This window comes from Loxodonta africana, chromosome 10 (assembly GCF_030014295.1).
Source record: "Loxodonta africana isolate mLoxAfr1 chromosome 10, mLoxAfr1.hap2, whole genome shotgun sequence".
Lineage (NCBI taxonomy): Eukaryota > Metazoa > Chordata > Mammalia > Proboscidea > Elephantidae > Loxodonta > Loxodonta africana.
The window spans coordinates 101,721,284-101,742,192 of record NC_087351.1 but is presented as its reverse complement, the minus strand read 5'-3'; the positions used below and the strand labels follow the sequence as shown (position 1 = coordinate 101,742,192).

At 44.5% G+C, this 20,909-nt stretch overlaps 1 protein-coding gene and 1 long non-coding RNA gene across 2 annotated transcripts in view; one reads left to right on the top strand and one right to left on the bottom strand.

Moving 5' to 3' along the window:
- Nucleotides 1–9,101: 9,101 nt before the first annotated feature.
- On the bottom strand, nt 9,102–12,447 carry LOC111750176 (uncharacterized). The gene is made up of 2 exons (XR_002785348.2): nt 11,609–12,447; nt 9,102–11,259 (listed from the first exon to the last, which is right to left on the bottom strand). It is a non-coding gene; the product is annotated as an uncharacterized LOC111750176 (long non-coding RNA).
- Nucleotides 11,878–20,909, top strand: part of PTPN21 (protein tyrosine phosphatase non-receptor type 21) — a 78,493-nt gene continuing 69,461 nt past the window's right edge. The window contains exons 1-2 of the mRNA XM_003408808.4: nt 11,878–11,984; nt 12,870–13,249. Of these exons, the coding sequence (XP_003408856.1) occupies nt 13,070–13,249 (180 nt within the window). The 5' untranslated portion in view covers nt 11,878–11,984; nt 12,870–13,069. The remainder of the gene's footprint in view (nt 11,985–12,869; nt 13,250–20,909) is intronic.

Below are 20,909 nucleotides of genomic sequence, written 5' to 3'. Positions count from 1 at the left end.
CAAAGAAGAATTGATGCCTTTGAGTTATGGTGTTGGCAAAGAATATTTGAATATACCCATGGACTGCCAGAAGAACAAACAAATCTGTCTTGGAAAAAGTACAGCCAGAATGCTCCTTACATGTGAGGATGGTGAGACTTGTCTCACATATTTTGGACATGTTATCAGGAAGGACCAGTCTCTAGAGAAGGGCATCATGCTTGCTAAAGTAGAGGGTCAGCAAAAAAGAGGAAGACCCTCAATGAAATGGATGAACACAATGGCTGCAACAATGGGCTCAAGCATATTAACGATTGTGAGGATGGTGTAGGACCAGGCAGTGCTTCGTTTTGTTATACAATAGGGTCGCTCTGAGTAGGAACTGATTCGACAGCACCTAACAACAACAACAGATATGGACACTGACAATTTCTACCAAACATGGAAGGAAGGTCTCTGGTTCAGGAAGAATGACATATTTTGCTCTAGGGGGCAGTATCACAACCAGCCTCCAGCGAACCACGGTGCCAGCTACGAAAGCTCTGGGCTGTCTTCCAAAGGAGAGGTGACTGAAAAGAGCATTGGCTTTGAAGCCAGAAGCCTGAGTACCAACTCTGTGAAACCCCAAATCCTCTAATCTTGGCCCCGCTGACCTTGTATCAGGTTTGCATTCCATCCAGCTGTTGCACATCCAAGCAGCAGTGGTTTACTTTCAGCAAAACTTTATCCCTCCTTTTGAACTCAGGCAGAAGCTGATCACATTTATTAACCAGGGAAACTAATATCTCCCTCCTAGAATTACCAATCCACTTAGAATATACACTCATTGGTAAATACCCTGGAGTCCTGTGTGGCACAAACAGTTCAGCGTTTGACTACTAACTGAAAGGTTGGCAGTCTGAACCCAGCCAGAAGTACTTTCACTTCTGGAAGGTCACAGTCTTGAAAAACCTTGAAAAAATGGAGCATGGTTCTACTCTGACACGTGTGGCCTTATGACTCAATAGCAAGCAGTTTGGATTTTTCAGCTTAGTAAACTTCCTGGTGTCACCTAGGTAATGAAAAAGGAAGAGCAGAGAAGAATTGATGCATTTGAATTGTGGTGTTGACAAACAATATTGAATACACCATGGACTGCTAGAAGAATGAATACATCTGTGTTGGGGGAAGTACAACCAGAGCACACCTTAGAAACAAGGATGGTAAGACTTCATTTCGCTTACTTTGGACATGTTACAAGGAGGATCTAATTCCCCGAGAAGAACACCATGCTTGGTAAAATTCAGGGTCAGCAAAAAGAAGACCCTCAAAGAGATGGATTGACACAGTGGTTGCAACAATGGGCTCAAATGTAGCAATGATTGCAAAGATGGCACAGAACTGGGCATCTTTTCAACTCGACAGCTCCTAACAACAACAAGATTCCTGGTCTACTAGAATTATATAGTGACCTATTGTTCATACAGTGAGCCTTTGAAGGTGGGGCACACATCTTACTCACTTTCATTCTGCCAGCATCTGGTTTCCAATAAAAGATGGATGAACGGATAAAGTTGTATGATGGTGAATATCACATGGCCAGTCTGTTCTTAGATCAAAAGCCCTAAGTGTTGGGAATTATAGTTGCAGCAGCCATTTTTTGCTACTGAAGCTAACATAATTCTCTATTTCTTGTTCATTTGAACAAATAAATTGTCAAGCCCATCACTTCTTTGATGTCCAGGGGAATCTGTCCCCTAAATTCTCACTCTTTGAATGTGCCAACCACATTCAACAAATGCGGTGTTGAATGTGGTTGGCAGCATACATGGCAAGGATTCAGAAGCCAAAATAGACTCCACCTTTCCAGCTCTGGCTCCCACTACTCCCCTCCCTCCAGGGAACATTATCTCTGTGAAGTGGGGCATTTGTTCAACTTAGATTCTTGAAGAGGATGGTAATTTATATAGTGGTTAGCATCCCTGGGTCGTGCAAACAGTTAACATGTTTGGCTGCTAACTGAAAGGTTGGAGGTTCGAGTTCACCTGTGGACACCTTAGAAGAAAAGCCCGTGATCTAATTCTGAAAAATCAGCCACTGAAAATCCTATGGAGACCACTTTTACTCTGACACACATGGGGTTGCCATGAGTCAGAATTGACTCAATGGCAGCTGGTTTTTCAACATCCATGTACTGATTAAGATCCTGTTATGGATTGAATTGTGTCCCCTGAAAATTTATGTTCAAGTCCTAACCCCAAGTACTTGTGAATGTGGCTTTTTTGGAAATAGGGTCTTTGAAGATGTTTTCAGTTAACATGAAGTCATACTGGAGTAGGTAGGTCCTGATCCAATATGAGTAGTGTCATAAAAGACAAGAAGAGATAGAGAAAGACACAAAGGGAAGATAGCCATGTGAAGACAGAGGAGAAATTGGAGCAATGCAGTTGCAAGCCAGGAAACACCAAGCATCACTGGTTGTCAGCAGAAGCTGGAGAGAAGCATGGAGCAGATTCTCCCTCAGAGTCTGCAGAAGGAACTGCTCCAGCTGACACCTTAATTTTGGACTTCTAGTCTCTAGAACTATGAGACAATAAATTTCTCTCCTTTTAAGCCACCTACTTTGTTTTAGCAATCCTATTGTTGCTGTCGTTGGTTGCTGTTGAGTCGATTCTGATTCACACCGACACTGTGTTTGCAGAGTAGGACTGCTCCATAGAGCTTTCAAGGCCGTGACCTTTCAGAAGCAGATCTCCAGGGCTTTCTTCTGAGATGCCTCTAAGTGGGTTCGAACTGCCAACATTTCAGCCTGTAGTCAAGGGCTTAACCCTAGGAAACTAATATAGATCCCTGATTAAGTATTCACCAAGCGATCAAAGCAGATTGACTTCTTAACTCCTAAGAAAATACCAGTCGATGTACCAACAAAAAACACAATTTTTAGAGCAGTGATGGGACAGTGGTTAACAGCTCTGCTGCTAACCAAAAGGTTGACAGTTCCAATCCACCGGGTGGAAACCCGTTGGGGCATTTCTACTGTGTCCTACAGGTTGGCTATGAGTTGGAATTGACTTGATGGTAACAGGTTTGTTTTTTTTTTTGTTTGTTTCTTTATTGAGCATCTTTTTTTGTGCAGGACTTTCACTTTTAAATTTTATTTAATAAGAAATATACTCACGTGAAGTGTATACATAATACGCCACTTCTTTGGTAACAGCAGGAGATAAACCCCCCTCCAAAAAAAAAAAAAAAAAACCCATTGCTCTCAAGTCGATCCCAATTCATAGCAATCATATTGAACAGAACTGCCCCATAAGGTTTCCAAGGCTGTAATCCTTTTATTTTTTTAATTGTATTTTAGATGAGGGTTTACGGAGCAAATTAGTTTCTCATTAAACAATTAATACACATATTGTTTTGTGGTATTGGTTCCCACCACCCCCCCGGCCCCCAACATGTCAACACTCTTACCTTCTCAACCTTGGGCTTCCCATTACCAGCTTTCCTGTTCCCTCCTGCCTTCTTGTCCTTGCCCCCGGGCTGGTGTGCCCATTTAATCTCATGTTTTATGGGCTTGTCTAATCTTTGGCTGAAAGATGAACCTCAGGAGTGGCTTCAGTACTGAGCTAAAAGGGAGTCCGGGGGCCATACTCTCCGGGTTTCTCCAGGCTCTGTCAGACCAGTAAGTCTGGTCTTTGTGGTCTTTGTGTGTGTGTGTGTGTGTGTGTGTCTGTGTGTGTGTGTGTGTGTGAGACAGAGAGAGTTAGAATTTTGTTCTGCATTTTTTTCTCCAGCTCTGTCTGGGACCCTCTATCTTGATCCCTGTCAGAGCAGTCAGTGGTGGTAGCAGGGCACCATCTAGTTCTGCTGGACTCAGTCCGGTGGAGGCTGTGGTACTTGTGGTCCAACAGTCCTTTGGATTAATCTTTTCTTTGTGTCTTTGGCTTTCTTCATTTTGTCTTGCTCCAGATGGGATGAGACCAGTTGAGTATCTTAGATGGCTGGCCAATTGCAAGCTTTTAAGACCCCAGATGCTACTCACCAAAACAGGATGTAGAACATTTTCTTTATAACCTATGTTACGCCAATTGAGCTAGATGTTCCCCAAGAACATGGTTCCCACAAGACGGTGATCTTTATGCAAGCAGACTGCCACATCTTTCTCCCACGGAACAGCTGGTGGTTTCAAACCGCCAATCTAACGGGTTAGCAGCTGAGCACTTAACTACTGCACCACCAGGGCTCCAACAAGAGGTACGATACATATATATACAATGGCTAATATACATACAGGATATCTCTTAAAGGATGCATGGGAATATTGTCACACTGGTTACCCCCAGGAAAAGAGCTGTGGGTCTAGCAGGAAGGGTGGGATGGGTACTTTTCATTTAGACACTTTTGTATGTTTTGGGGTTGGACCATATAAATTACCTTGCATCCTTGCATCCAAAACATGAGCCAATAATAATTTCATCTCTGACACTTTCAAAGAGTTGTTCAAGTGACTTGTCATATGGATTCTGCTGCCAAATTAACGGGGTTGGGGGAAAACAGAGCTTAAGTACTTGGTCAGCAAATGACAACTGTTGACTCTGAGGGAGGATGCTCAACTCCGTTGTCTAGCCTCACTTGGGTTTTATGTTCATTTTCTATTTTTAAAATTCTTTTATTTTCTTCCCGATTCAATTAACAAGTTTTTATTTAGTATCTACTCTCTGCCCAGTGCTGTCCTAGGAATTCCAGGAGATATAAAAGAAGCCTCCATGAAACCATTTTTAAAGTTCTTGCCAAGTGTGGGGATCACTGTGGAATGGTGTGGCTAGAATGTTGTCTTGGAAGCAGAGAGCCTTGAACTGAGCCTTGGAGAGAAGCGGAAGGCTTAGACAAATGGGCGGGGGGCAGGACATGCCACTGGGGGAAACAGCTTAATGCGGGCAGAGAGTACATGCTGGGGAGGAGAGAGGAAGAAAGGTGGTCAGAGAGACAAGGCTAGTTTAGGAAGGTCCTGAAGGTCAGGCCGAAGGGCTTAGCCTTCGGGGGATCCGCTGGGAGTGAAAAGCCAAGGGAGAAGTAAGCCTGGTGTTAATATAGAGAGAAGAGGGAACAGAGAAACCAGATGTAAGGACAGCAGAGAGTAGCTTGTTGCAATAATCCAGATGCAAAATAATGAGAGCTTGGATTAGAATATACCAGAGGGAACAGAGGAAAGAATCCATCAGACCTTGCAAAGGAAGAAATATCCAAGACTTGAGGACAGGCTGGAGATAAGCAAAAGAGGAGTCACACATAATTTCATTATTTCCAGCCTAGGAGTCCATTTTCATCTCTTTTCTTCCCTCATGCACAAATTGACCCCCTCAAAATGTTCAGATGAAATGTCAATTACAAATAGAATCAACCTATTTTTTCTATTAGAAGTATTTTGTTGTTGTTAGTTGCCATTGCCATCAAGTTGAGTCAGCTCCGACTCATAACAACCCCATGTGCAACAGAACAGAAAATGTTGCTGGTCCTACACCATCTTCATGATCTTTGGTATGCTAGAGTCCATTGTTGTAGCTACTGTTTTTTTAATGCCTTCCAACCTAGGGGGCTTGTCTTCTAGCACTATATTGGACAATAATCTGTTGTGATCCATAGGGTTTTCATTGGCTGATTTTCAAATTAGATTGCCAGGCCTTTCTTCCTAGTCGGCCTGAGTCTGGATGATTCATTGACACTTGTTCACTGTGGGTGATCCTGCTGATATTTGAAGTACTGGTGGCAAAGCTTCTAGCATCAGACCAACATGCAAGCCACCACAGTGCGTCGTCAGGGTGGTGGGTTAGGAGCATGTTATCTTGCTTGCCTTTAGCTACATGAGCCCAGCTGAATCTTGCCCAGCGTTGTTCTCCAATAACACCTGTACACTGATCATAGGGCTCACCAGTTAGGCCTTCTAGATGTAGGGGTATGCGGGTGTTTATCACCCATTAGGCCCAAAGTTCCTCATTGGTAGGAGCCACCTCTTATGGGTAGTACGTATTCAATAAGTGTTAATTGTTGAAGAAAATGAGATTTAAGTGAAATGAGACATAAAAACAAAAGAATTTAAAAATCATTGAAACTAAAATTTGCACATACTAAAAGCTTTTCTGCTCTAGTCACTCAAACCATATGCTAAGGAAAGATCAAACACCCCATTGTGATGGTGTTAAGGTCACACAGCTTTACTCCTTAGCTTAAGTGTTGCAATACATTAATGATAATACAATGCAATAAAAGTATAATAATAAACATCACTACGAGGGCCTGGAGTTAAGTGAAAAGTTTCACACATATTTAACACAAGTTATTGGATAGTGGGAAACGCTGGTGGCATACTGGTAAGTGCTACAGCTGCTAACCAAAGGGTCGGTAGTTTGAATCCACCAGGAGGAAACTCTATAGGGCAGTTCTACTCTGTCCTATAGGGTTGCTAGGAGTCGGAATCTACTCGATGGCACTGGGTTTGGTATTGGGTTTATTGGATAGTGATTATTATTATCCCTGTTTTACATGAAAGGAAGCGGGTACAGAGAGGTTAAGAAATTTGCACAAGTTCACCCAGTTAGTAAGTGTTGGAGCGGGGATTTGAACCCTTCAATTTGAGCCTAGCGTTTCCACCCGTATCAGCTCTACTCTGTATTGCATATACATAAAAAAAAAACATATGGCATGTATAATGCCTGTTTTTAATGACACTCAGGAAAGGTTCTCTGTTGGGGACCTACAGGTTATTTGATGGAGCTTTGGTGGTGCAGTGGTTAAGCGCTCAACTGTTAACAGGCAAGTCAGAGATTTAAACCTACCAGCTGTTACTCAGGAGAAAGATGTGGCAGTTGGCTTCCTTGGAAACCCTATGGGGCAGCTCTTGTTGTTAGGTGTTGTCGAGTCAGTTCCATCTCATAGCGGACCCCATGCAAAACAAAACGAAAAACCACCCAACCCCACACCATCCTCAGAATCGTTGATGTGTTTGAGCCCATTGTTGCAGCCACTGTGTCAATCCATCTTGTTGAGGGTCTTCCTCTTTTTCGCTGACCCTCTACTTTACCAAGCATGATGTCCTTCTTCAGGGACTGGTCTCTCCTGATAACGTGTCCAAAATCATAAGACAAAGTCTAGCCATCCTTGATTCTGAGGAACATACTGGCTGTACTTTTCCAAGACAGATTTGTTTGTCCTTCTGGCAGTCCATGGTATATTCAATGTTCTTCGACAACATTGTTAATTGAAAGGCTCCAATTCTTTGGTCTTCCTTATTCACTGTCCACCTCTTGCATGCATATGAGGTGACTGAAAATACCATGGCTTGGGTCAGGTACACCTTAGGCCTCAAGGTGACATCTTTGCTTTTTAACACTTTAAAGAAGTCTTTTGCAGCAGATTTGCTCAATGTAATACATTGTTTGATTTCTTGACTGCTGCTTCCATGAGATCCAAGTAAAACGACATCTTTGACAACTTCCAATACTTTCTCCATTTACCATGATGTTGCTTATTGGCCCAGTTGTGAGGACTTGTTCTCTTTATGTTGAGATGTAATCCATACTAAAGGCTGTAGTCTTTGATTTTGATCAGTGCGTGCTTCAAGTCTTCTTTGGTTTAAGCAAACAAGCTTGTGTCACCTGCGCATGTAAAGTTGTTAATGTTCTTCCTCCAATCCTGACGTCGCATTCTTCTATATGTAGTCCAGTTTCTTTATTATTTGCTCAGCATATAGATTGAATAAGTATGGTGAAAGGATACAACCCTCTTGCACACCTTTCCTGATTTTAAACCATGCGGTATCCCCTTGTTCTGTTCTAACCACTGGCTCTTGGTCTACGTAGAGGGTCCTAGAGGGTCGCTGTGAATCGCAATTGACTGGACGGCAACAGGTTTGGTTTTTGGTTTTACAGGCTATTTTAGGAATAGCGATCTTTACTTGGTGGTGAAGAGTGTCTTGGAGGTTAGACATTGTGACCCAGCATTGTTCGATGTCTAATTTTTGGGGATATAGCCTTAGAAGTAACTATGAAAAGAAGAAATACAGTATTTGAATTGTCTCTAGGAATATACAAGAGCAAATGAATAACTCCAGGTATAATTGCATTTTACAAAGCACCTAGTAATAACACACAGGAGCTCTAGTGGCAGTGGTTAAAGTACTAGGCTGTTAACCAAAAGGTGGGTCGTTGGAAGCCACTAGCAGCTCTGCGGGAGAAAGATGTGGCAATATACTTCGAAAAGATTACAGTCTTTGAAACCCTATGGGTCGCTGTAAGTCACAACTCCATGGCAGCGGGTTTTTGGTAATGATAATACAGGGCCAGAACCCTTTACCTGGAATTCAAGTAATATCCCCCTCCCCTCATTTTATTAAAAGCCCCGCTTAATTTGGAAACTCTTAAAATAAGTGGTCATAGGATTTATAAAAAGCCGTGGCGCGCCCCCTCCCCGGCGGCCGGGCGCAGCTGTCCGCGCCTCCCCCGCGCCGCGCCCGCGCCCCGCCGCCCGCATTCCAACTCTCTGAGGTCACGGGCCGCCGCCGCCCGGATCCGCCGCGGGGCCAGGGGGAGGGACGCCCGCCGGCCGCTCCGCTGCTCCGGCCGCGCGTCCCGTGTCCGGCCGTGCGTCCGCCTTCCTGCCGCCCCCGGCGGGCTTCTTTGTGAGGCGCTCCGGCCGGCGGCTCCCCGATCCGGGCCGCTCCCTCGCCGTGGCCGCCGGCCGACTGTGCCCAGGGGATGGTCTGCGGGCCGCGGTTCGGGAGACAGGAAGTGAGGCGCGCGGGCCCCATGAGCGCGGCGCGTCGCGGGCTGGAGTGCGGGCGCGGCTGCGGCGGCGGCGCGGCGGGGCCCCGGGAGGCGGGCCGCTGAGGAGCGCGCGGCCCCGAGGATGCGGGAGCCGGAGCAGGTGAGGCGCGGGGCCCCGGCCGGGAGGCGCGCGTGCCGGGCGCTGGGGTGCGTCCGCGCGCGGGGACCCCGGAGCGCGTCACAGCCTTGCGTCCAGGAGGATGGGTCGCGGTTACCCGATGGCAGGCGCGCAACAAAGAGAGAAGTCTGCCCTGCCCAGGCTCCGCCTGATAGACTTGGGTAGCTTACAGAGGGCGGCTTGCACTTCTGTCCTGAGCCCCTCAAATGATTGTTGCAGCTTGCTCCTGGACCAGGGTTCCGACTGTTTTAGGCGTATTTGCGTCTCTCGGAATATGTAAACGTGAAGTTTGCCGGGTAACTTGGGCGAGAGGGGGCGCAGGGAAGGACTGTGTGGGTGACGACTTTTGTTTTCGAGTAAAGAGTGTTTACTCTGGAAAAAGAATTCTCGGGTCTGCAAATTCCGACTTGTGATTTCTGCAAATCCTGATTAGACTGGCCGCTATTGGCAAGCTCGTCCTATTTTCCTCTTTCCTGAGAAAGCCTTATCGTAATAGCGTCTGCTCGCAAATGCTTTAAAAACAAAAACAGAAACTCGTGTGCTCCAGGTGACAACCGCGGTACGCTTAATAGTTGCTGACAGAATTTTATTTCTTAAGCTTAGGACGTGTCAGTAGTTTTACTCTGAAAAGAATGATCTGTTTTGTTTTTAGGGTATTTTATTCTTATCTTCGCACAATTATGTTTTTTCCCAGGAGAAACATAGATTTGGTTTAATGCTACAGATTTAGATCTTACTCTAGAAATGCCACATACTCTCTCCCTTTATTATTTTATTTTAAAGCAATATTGGCAAAATGACCTGTGATGAGGACCTTAGCAACAAGAGGAAAAAGTCTACAGGATTCAGGATTAAAGTGTATTTGAGAAGCTTTTGGAACAGGTCGTGGAGGGCAAAAATTAAAACGAACTCACAAAATAGCTCAGACTACCTTTTGAAAGCTTGTACTAAAGCAGAACTTAATATATATCTGTTTTCTTTCTACATAAAAAAAACAAAGTATCTCCTAGTATTTTCCTTCAAAGTTAATATTTATGAATTATCTGTGTAGTTTAGTAGTTATATAACTTATAATTCCACACCCAAATGCCTTTTAATTATTGCACGTTATTTTACACTTGAAATAGACCAAAAAAGCACTTTAATTTCTACTTCTCAATTTCATTATCTTCAAACATTCAAAACTTTGTGACATCATTTGGTAGCAAATACTGTATATAACTGAAAAGTAAGATCAGTAAATCATTGATAATGTTGTAAATATTGTATGAGGGGAAAGATGATTTTAACACAGTGGGTTTTATACAGAACCCAGTGCCGTCGAGTCGATTCCGACTCATAGAAGCAAAAATCATGCCATTCTCTTGAATACATCATGGGGGAAAAATGAAACTGATAGACACATACCCTAAGTTTTCCAATGACATAACATCTACCAAAAGAAAAAAAAATTCAGTAAACATTAGCTTTTTCTTAAACCTGATACTGTAAAACATTTCAAATCTCAGGGACAATTGAAAGTTTTACTCCTGAGTTTGCTTAATAAGAGCTCAAGTTCATAAGGTACATAGTGTAGCATTTACTGCCTTCAAGGCTTGGTTCTGTCTTCACAGTGAAGAGACTACCGTGTTTGAACATCCCTTCATACAAATATTTATCTTTCCTCTATAGATATATCTTACTTTTTCATCTCTATTACTCAATCTGCCCTGTTTCCAGTTACCATAATTTGTAAATAAAAATTGAGATTACAACCTCATCTCATGAAAGGGTATTTAGCGTCTATGATATGTTAAGTACACATAATCTTTTTAAGCTTAAGCAAATACTGCTGGCTTATCAGGCACTTTTCTAGTTGAAAGCTTATTATTTAAGGTTGTTATTTGATTTGTTTTTTTCTTTCATTTTGCTTCATCTATTTAGTTTGTATCCCTGAAACAACAAAGCATGTTGAAAACTAACGAAGGTGGAGGCTGTATCTTTTCATAATAGTTATTTTCTATTTCCCTCCTTAGAATAGTGCTTTTACCTACAGAAAGCACTCAGCAAATGCTGTTAAATTAACACAGTCCTTTTATGGTTCCATTTTTCCGGTGGCCTTCCTCCTCTATCCCTTGTTTTTAACTTTTATTTTCTTTTTCTGGCTCTTTGGAGATAACCAGGAAACAAAACCAAAGAAAAACCACCAACAACCAAAACAAAACACACGCACACAACAGAACACACAAAAGCAAAGAGAAAACCTCGGTGGGGGTCTTTATTAGAGACACAGCTGGGTAATAACGGCATCCTTGTAAACTCTGTAAGGGCAGCAACGATTTAGGAGTCGTCTTTGAATTCTCACAAATCCCACGATATACATTTCTGGAATGGAATTTCAAAATGTGAAGTTTGGCAAAGTATAGCGTAATAGCTAAACCCTGCTCTCCAGCCCTGACGCCCATCACCTCTGGCTGAGACCCAGCCAGGAGAGCGCGGAGTACAGGACTTGGGGTGAGGGACCCGGGATCGAATCCTGGCTCAGCCCATCCCTGAACTAAACAGCTGTTCCTCGGGGCAGCCTTCAGCAAGGAAGGGCGGAAGCCGTCACCGGATTCTGGAACTATATGGGATTTTGTCCGCTCGTTTAGGGAGAAAAAAGAAAAAGTCCAGTTGACATAAAAGCCCCCAGCTGCCGCCCGCCCCCAGTGTGCCTCCTCAATACAGGAGTTACCATCAGCAGACGTGGTTAAAAATGTTCCAAGTCGCGTGTTTTGGGATTCCGTGGCTCCGAATCTGGACTCCACCAACCTCTCCACCGCCAGTAGGGCTCGCGTGGGGCCCTTTATATGTTCCCTCCGGGAGCAGAGGGGGGTCGGTCCAACCGGGTGTGTCCGTCCGGAAACGCGGCCGCGTTAGGAGGGTTCCGGGCCTCCCGAGGCTGCCCGTTGGCCCGGCAACGCCACCTCCTCTTCCGGGGGGAGGCTGCGGGAGGAGCCCGAGCCCGAGCGCGACTGCACGGGGTTGCTCAGCTCGGTCCGCAGCTCCTTCCCCCAGGATGGCGTTTAAGGCCTCGTCTGTGTCGTCCTCTGGGCCGCGGCCCTGCTTAGGTGAAGCGTCAGCGCCTCTCTGGGCAACCCCACCCTGGAGAGGAGCCGGGGCCACGCTTTTCAGAACTGCCACGGTGCTGGTGGTAATCCCATAACCAGTATTTGTAGGGTCTTATGATTTTACAAATAAATCAATTTGATGAAGGAAATATTGTAAACCAGAAAGGGTTCTACAAATGCTCGTTAGGCACTTTGGCTTGGTTCACCTCGCTTGAACCTCTCAGCTGCCATATGTGAGGGAGGAATTATACCTTCCATCTGGACCCGGGATTAATCTGCCTAACGGGGCTGGGCCTGGGACTTGAACCAGCCCTGGTGGTGTACTGGTTAAGAGCTACGGCTGCCAGCCCAAAGGTCAGCAGCTTATCTCCCAGGCGCTCCTTGGAAACCCTATGGGGCACTTCTGCTCTGTCCTATAGGGTCCCTATGAGTCGGAATCGACTCAACGGTAATGGGTGGTGTTTTTTTTTTTTTTTGTTATCTCCCTTAAGGACCAAAATAAATAAATAAAGAACCCTGATATTTGGAGTGTTGAGGGGGGAAGACCAGTAAGTGTTATCTATGAAAAAGCAAAACTTTATCCAAAAAAGGAAGAGAACCACTAATGAGCGCTCCTAAACTTGGCGTTGCCTTGGTGCCCGGGATTATCTCATTACAATGGTTGTAATCACCGTTTGTAGGATGAGGAGGGGTGGAGTCTGACAATCCAGCTCTCAGCTCTGGTGGTAAGCTTGCCCACTGCCTCCAAGATCCTATTCAGTGTCTTCTTTTTCCGGAGGAGAAGGAAAGCTTATTCTCAGGACACAGTCTCGTTGATTTGTATTTTTAAAAGCCAAGCCCAGAGCTGCCAGATTGCCCATGTAACCAGCGTCCCTTTTTCTTCAGCGCTGGAGTGGATGCTCCCTTCACCTGGCCTTTGGAGACTCGATTGCTTTTTAATGGCAGCAGCGGCTGCTGGGTGAGCAGCCCAAGACCGGACAGACTCATCCCGTCAGGACAGGATTGCTTCCTCTCTGCATCACCTCCGCTGGATTGGCGGGGGTGCTTTTCCCTCCTTGTCCCTAGACTCTTGAAGGAAGAAGAAGATGCCACTGCCATTTGGATTGAAACTGAAACGCACCCGGCGCTACACCGTCTCCAGCAAGAGCTGCCTGGTTGCCCGGATCCAGCTGCTCAACAACGAGTTTGTGGAATTCACGCTGTCGGTGGAGAGCACTGGCCAGGAGAGCCTGGAGGCTGTGGCCCAAAGACTGGAGTTGCGGGAGGTAAGCAGCAAAGGAGGTCCAGTGTCTCTGGCCTGACTTTGTTCCTTACTTCTCACCACTTTCATGCATGCTGTCTGTGTGTTCTAGCCCACAGGATACTAAAACATGTCCCTGGTCATGATATGAGTTGAGCCTACAAGCCCCCTCCCCGTGAGGAAGGAATACCTACAGAGTGAGATGTCTTGCCTTGAGGGTGCCCCTGATGTGAAATAGCAGTGCCCGAGTTTTTGGAAAAAAGGCCAGATAACCTACTTCCAAAAAAACCACAGCCACTGAAAACCCTCTGGAGCCTAGTTCTACTGTGAAGCACATGGGGTTACCATGACTGAGAATCTGCTGGAAGACAACTGTTTTTTCTTTCTTTGAGCTTTTGAAAATGCAGATTTGTTCCCCCCCAAATGTAATCCATGATCAGATACGAATGCATGTTGGATTATCCAACTTTTTCTTTTCTAATACAATCCCAAATGGGTCATCCTGCTCTTGTACAGTTCACTGACTTACATTCACTCAGCAAATATTCATTGACTTTTTACCACAGGCAGGGCCAAGATTCTAGAGACATACTGCCTGGATTTTGAATCTGGTTTTCTCACCAACTAGTTGCATGACTTTGGACAAATTATTTGACCCGTTTGAGCCCCAATTCCCTCGTCTGAGCCTTGGGGACAACGGTGATGTCACACCCTTAAACTGGTTGTGTCATTTAATGTGTCTGCATAGCCATAAGCTCTAGTAACTAGTCTATTCCCGTAGTCATAGGTTCGCCCTGGAAAACCTCAAAATTTTGTCAGTAAGAGAGTTGTGGGGGCCTCGTGTATCGAGATAATGTCTTTTTTTTTTTTTAAACTACTGTGTTTTTGGTGAAAGCTTACACGGCAAATTAGGTTCTCATTTAACAATTTCTATATTGTTCAGTGGTATTGGTTACTTCTTTCACAGTGTGTGAGCATTCTCATTATTTCCATTCTGGTTGTTCTGTTTATATTAATCTAGCTTTCCTGTCCCCCCTTACCTTCTCATCCTTAGTCTAGGGTAAATGTTTACTGTTTGGTTTCATTTAGATGACTGTTTATAGGACCACAGTATTCATGGCTGATTCCAGTTAAGGCCTTGAAGAAAAAGGCTATAATTAAACCTAGGATTCTCCTTGCCTTTAGCCCCCTAGTTCTAGGGTAGCAGTAAAATGGAGAAACTGGTTATTCTACTTGAATGCCCAAATTATATTCCTAACTGGAAATCCTGCTGATGTACTTCATAAAAAGTCAGGAGTAGATAAACTTTGTCCTTGGTGACTATCCTGTATCTTGATTATTCAACATTGAAGACCTATAAGTTCACCCTAGGCACACACTAGGAGTTCACCCTAGTGTTGCTAGCAACACGAAAACAGGCATGATGCATGCTATCGTAGAGCAAGTACAGGATGCTATGAGCTATAGGGGGGGTCAGCAAAGAGAAAGATTCTCAGAACACGTGGTGTCTGAGCTGGGACCTGAAGAATTGGGCAGGGGAGTCTTCTGGGGGCTGGAAAAGACTGTTCCAACCAAAGGAACTGCACGAGTAGTGGCTCTGAGGCAAAAGCAGCTGATCTGCCTGGAGGCTGAAGTGAGGAGTGGGAAAGCCGAGAGGTTGGGACTTAGAAGGTGGGGCTTTTGTTAAAGGATTTGGACTTTCCCTGAAGGAGAGATCAGTCCCTGGAGAAGGACATCATGCTTGGCAAAGTATAGGGTCAGCGGAAAAGAGGAAGACCCTCAACGAGGTGGATTGACACAGTGGCTGCAACAACGGGCTCAAGCATATCAACGATTTTAAGGATGGCGCAGGACCGGGAAGTGTTGCGTTCTGTTGTGCATAGGGTCGCTATGAGTCGGAACCGACTCGACGGCACCTAACAACAACAACAACAAGTGAGGACACCAGAAAAAGGTTTTTAAGTGATGGTGTGTTACTGTTTTGCAAAGAAACATCCCTCTGGAGAATGATTAGGAAGGGGTGGTTTTGGTGTAGGTGGTGACCACCTAGATTTGGATGGGGGTAGGAAGAAGTGGGTAAAGTCTGGAGAGATTCAGGACAGTCTCAGTTTCCCAGGACTGCTGTAGTGAAGTACTGCAAACTGAGTAGCCTAAAATGACAGAAATTTATTTTCCCACAGTTTTGGAGGGCAGAAACCCAAAATCGAGGTATTGGCAGGGCCATGCTCCCTCCAAACCTTGAGATGAAGATCCTTCCTTGCCTTTTCCCCCTACTCATAGCCCCAGGCATTTCTTGGCTTGTGGTGGCATGACTCGGATCTCTGCTTCCATCCTCACGTGGTCGTCTTCCATTGGTGTCTCCCTGTCTCCCTTTTCTTCTTATAAGGATACCAGTTATATTGGATTATGGCCCACCCTACTCCAGTATGGCTTCATGTTAACTAATTACATTTATCCACCACCACTGCCGTCAAGTCAGTTCTGACTCATAGGGTTTCCAAGGCTGTAAATCTCTACAGAAGCAGACTGCCACATCTTTCTCCCTTAGAGCCACCGGTCGTTTTCAAACTGCTAACCTTTCGATTAGCAGCCAACCACTTTAACCACTGTTCCAGTAGAGACCCTGTTTCTAAATAAGGTCACATTCACAGGCACGGGGGGCTAAGACTTCAACATATCCTTTTTGGGGACACAATTTAACCGATAACAAAAACTTAGCTAGTAAGCGTTGATGGAAAGAGCTAGCAAAGGGTCCAGGTAGATACTCAGGTTTCCAGGAGATGGTGGGGACTGTAACTGAGAGAGGAGACATAAGAGGTGGAGCAGGTTTGAGGGGTGCAAGGAGAGGCGTGTGGGGAGTTCAGTTTTGGAATACTGAGTTTTGAGATGCTAATTGGTGACATTGAGCAGACAGATGGGTATGCTGGTCTGTAACTCAGGTGAGAGATTCAGGCTGGAGGGAAGAGATTTGGGAATCATCAGCCTAGGTCAGTAATCAAAGCTGGGACAGGGGATGAGGCTGCCCAGGGGAGAAAAAGAGGGCCTAGAGACCGCTCAGGGTTAACTAGAGGAGGGGGAGCCTTGGGAAGAAACAGCTGGAGAAGCCCAATTAGAAAGTAAACCAGGAGAGTGGGCCTCAGTGACGGTCCCTGCTTAGTTATGCTTATTCCATCTTTTTTGCTCCTTTCACCTGTTTTTCCTATTTTGGCTCCTTCCCCCACCCCCCCGCGCCCCTTTCTTTCTTCCTTATGCAACACCAGGTCTGCCTAAACTCCTAGAGAGTCAGCTTCTTAAGGAGCTATAATTTATTTGCTTTTGTACCCAGAGTACCAGACCTGGAATGTGCTCAGTGAATACAGGTCGAACTGAACACACAGGTATTGCTTTGCTTCTCTGTTCATTACGAAGGCCAAAAAAGTTGCCATCTCTTGTTTGTGGTTATAAGTCTCTGAGAACAAAGCAGCTTCCTACAACTGTGGGCATATTATGAGCCTTTTTTTTTTTTTTTTTTAAGCAGAATAGGATGCTTTGAGAGGGAAGAGGCCTGGTTTGTAGAAAATTTCTTGCCCTTGGAGAGACAATCCGCAATTTTCAACATTTAACAGCAGTCGGAATTAGGGTGTTAGTTTGTGTAGCAAACATGTCCTCTTAAAGCTGAGAAGCGCTGCTCTGTAGCACGTAAACAGAAGGCTCAAGCCCCAGGCCTAATCTTACCAAATGACTGTTCAGAAACAGTCTGAGGCGGCCAACACCTGTTTTTAGTTTGTGTATGTATCGCACGCATGTGATTTATACCAAGAAATAATGGTATGTTAGTATCTCCGGCTATTCTCCCACCAAGCAAACTCAGAATTACAGCGTGTCAGTTTGGCATAAGCTTTGTCACTGCTCAAATTTAAATTGGAAAAAAAGTCTCTACAATTCTTCCTTAAGTGAATACCATTTCACATCTATAATGACAATGACAAGGGTTATACAATAGTACCATTATAAAGCTATACCCAGGGGCTTCACTTGTTTGGTAGTATTTTATTTTTTTAGCAGGGTGTGTGAGTATGTGGGTGTTTGCTTTTTTAGTCATCATCTTTGTTGAATGTCTGAGATATTTTATAGTACATTAAAAATTAAAAAGGTTGATATACTTTTATCCAGTTTAGTTAACTTAGTGTGTGTTAACTTGTTTCTAAACCTGTTTGAACTATGGGAAGTGACATTTAAAAATGGAAAAAAAAATTAATCCCCTTAGGGAAATGTGGCAGTTGATTACAGCAACAGCTTCTCAGAGCTGTTGAAATTCTCTGCATTTCATTCATTCTGAGTTTCACAAGACTTTTTCAGGAGAGGCTAGGAGAGTCTTTGGCGGATTTTGAAAACCCTCTGGAGTGCAGTTTTACTCTGAAACACATGGGGTTGCCATAAGCTGGAGTCGGAAGGGAAGTTGCACAGAAAGCCTTACATACCTTTAGAGAATTTTCCACTTTTTTAAGTGTATGTTGTAGAGGCTTGAAGGAGGTGGTGAGACTAGAGGGTGTCAGCTGGGGATGCCCACTCCTGGGCCACCAGTATCACCTTGACGGATTCAGCAGTCTGGAGTCCTGGGTCAGGTCCCACCCACCCAGTGCCGTCAGGTCAGCAGGCGTCAAATCCTGAGGCTTCAGGGAGGACGACGTGTGTTTACCCAGCCCACTGAGAGTGATGTGGAAAACCAGGGTGGAAGGTTAGTAATTTATGAGGCAATGTGGAACTGCCAAAGGCTCCAAGTATGTATGCCCTCTGGTCAGGCCATTCTCACTCTGCAGGTAGGTCCCATGGGAGCCAAGCAAACTAGAATTTGTTTGGTGATCATGGAGTAAGAGAAAGGGTGGTGTTGTTGTGTGCCCAGCCCTGTATCACAGTGTAGAACTGCCCCATAGGGTTTCCTAGGCTGTAATTTTTAGGGGAGCAGATCGCCTGGTCTTTTTGCTGGGTCTTTTCTCCTGAGGAGCCACTGGTGGGTTGGAATTGCTGACCTGTTGGTTAGCCTTCGAGCACTTAAACCATTGTTGTCACCAGGGCTCCTTCACTCAGTTACTAACGGAAAGGTTGGCAGTTCAGATCCACCCAGAGGCGCCCATGGGAGAAAGGCCAAAAGGTCACAGCCACTGAAAACCCTCTGGAGTGCAGTTTTACCCTGAAATACACGGGGTCACCATGAGTTAGAGTCAGAGAACGGAAGTTGTGCTGAAAGCCTTACATAGTGAGAGATAGTCCTGCCCCAGGCCTAGACCCATGTTCTTGGGCGGTACTTAGGTGGGCACTGCCTCTGTGTGCTTCTTGAGAAGACTGTTTAACAAATCAAGACATTGGCCAGTAGAGTTAGAAAAGCTTAGGTTTGACTCCCAGCTCTGCCAGTTATCAGCTGTGTGACCTTGGGCAAATTACTTCCCAAATCCACCTGGTTTTCATCTGTAAATTGGAATAATAGCATCTAATTGATGGTGGTCAGGAGAACTCAAGGGTAAATGTAGAACATTAGCAGAGGACCTGATGTTTAGGAAACTCTCAAATGTCGGTCTTCAGTATTGCTGTTATTTCTGACTCCCATCTGTCTGTTGTGGTGACCAAGCAACTTCTCTTCAGAGTAACTGTTTTTTTTTTTTTTGCAAATAATTTTATTGTTTCCACTATTACTAAAAATATATGCTTGTTTGTAAATATTTTCTGGTACACACAAGTATAGCGGTCACTGGTAATCACACTTTTACACATTACTGAACCGTCACGGTTTTAGCATGCCGTCATGTTTTAGCTGTCACGTTGGAGCGGCTGTTTTCATACCAGCTGAAGGTAATTGGTACAGTGTCACTGCCTGATGGCCCAGAAAAAAAGGAAAACCAGCAAAAGCTTGACTAGGTTCTTACTTCTCCACTAGCCTCCAGTGCCCAGCCCAACTCCTAGGTTTTTAGAAAAATTACTTTGTGAAATTCTAGATTGTTTATATAATTTTTTTCTTTAGGGTTTATCTCTTTTAAGGGCTCTTTTCAGGTCTGATATTACACTTTGAAGTCACATTTTTATTATGCCGTCATGGATTTTATTAGATTCTTTGCGAACTCTTTCTTATACGCTCTGCCTTCCTTTATCCTCATTCAGCTTTATTTTACATTTGGTTCGAGTTCTTTAAGTTTTTTTATCCCTGGGGTACAGGGAAGCTCTGAAGTCCTGGAAGCCTTTTGAAGGTAATTTTCCATATTTTGCTGTGGTGCGTTACGTGTTGATTTCATAGCTTACGTCTCGGTGGCGGTGGTGGTGGTTGCTGTTGAGGCTGTTCCGACTCCCAGCGATCGCACGTGGACAGAGTGGAACTGCACTCCATAGCGTTTTCAAGGCTGTGACCTTTCAGAAGCAGATTGCCAGGTCTGTCTTCCTTGGTGCCCCTGGGTGGGTTCGAACTGCCAACCTTTCAACTAGTAACGGAGCATAACCATTCACAGCACCCAAGGGCTCCTAACAGAAATCCTAGAGGACAATATTCTTTCAGCTGTTTCTGAATTTTCTGTCTGTCTACATGAGAATCCTCATCCTTGTCTCCATATGTGGCCTGCATTTTTAGTTATGATTTTGCAGTCGAGATAAATACTAAGCCACCACTAAATGTCTGTAATAGCCTGTTGAATAAGGTGAAAAACCTAGCAAAATTTAGATGTTCTTACTATGGCATCTCTCTTTTTTTAGTGGTTTATCCCAAATCTGCATAAAATGTGTCAGTTGTATTCGAAGCACATTGCATTCTGTGTCAAGTTTTTGTCCTTTAGAATGAATGTAAGCTCCATCAGAGTAGGACTGTCTGTTGTATTCACTATTATGTCACCAGTGCCTGGGATAGCGCCATGTACCTGATTGGCTTACAGCACATAGCTGTTGAATAAAAGTCTTCTTAGTTTAAAAATTCAGATTCTTATTTTGAGTTTAGATTGATTACATGGACAGTAACGAGCCCTGGTGCTGACTGAAAGTTCAGTGGTTCGAACCTACCAGGTACTCTGCAGGAGAAAGATATGGCAGTCTACCTCTATAAAGATTACAGCCTTGAAAACCCTATGGGGCAGTTCTACTCTGTCCTGTAGGGTCGCTATGAGTTGGAATTGACTTGATGGCAGTGGGTTTCAAAGGGCATGGTGATCGCTAAATAGTAGACAAGTATCAACTTTGGTGAAGGAAAGAACAAATAATACAGGGAAAGTCAACACAATCTTAAAAAGAGAAACAAAATAAAACACAAACCAAGGGCATGGATAGCACGTCAGTTAAGTCAACCTTAATTTGCGGGATGAATTTATTTCCTCAGAGAGTTGAATATTTACAAAGCTTTGTATACAGGCATAAACGCACATTTTTCTTTAGACTTTTATTTCTTCCCTTAGGCTGCTTCTAAAACACTTAGAAAATGATCTAGTTTTAGCAGGTCCCTGGGTAAGATTGCTATGTAAAGGGAGTGGCAGCTTCCTTGCCAGACTTTGAACAGATTCTCCTCATAATGCCTTCTGGCAGATGGGGAAATTTCTTAGCTAAGGGGTATGTTGGAATAGAGAGGAACCAAGCATAGAATGCAAGCCATTACTCTCAAGCACAACTTTAGAAAGTGTTCTTGGCCATCAGATTGTTTTATTTTAAGTTAGCTTCTTAGGTATTCCAAATATCCACTG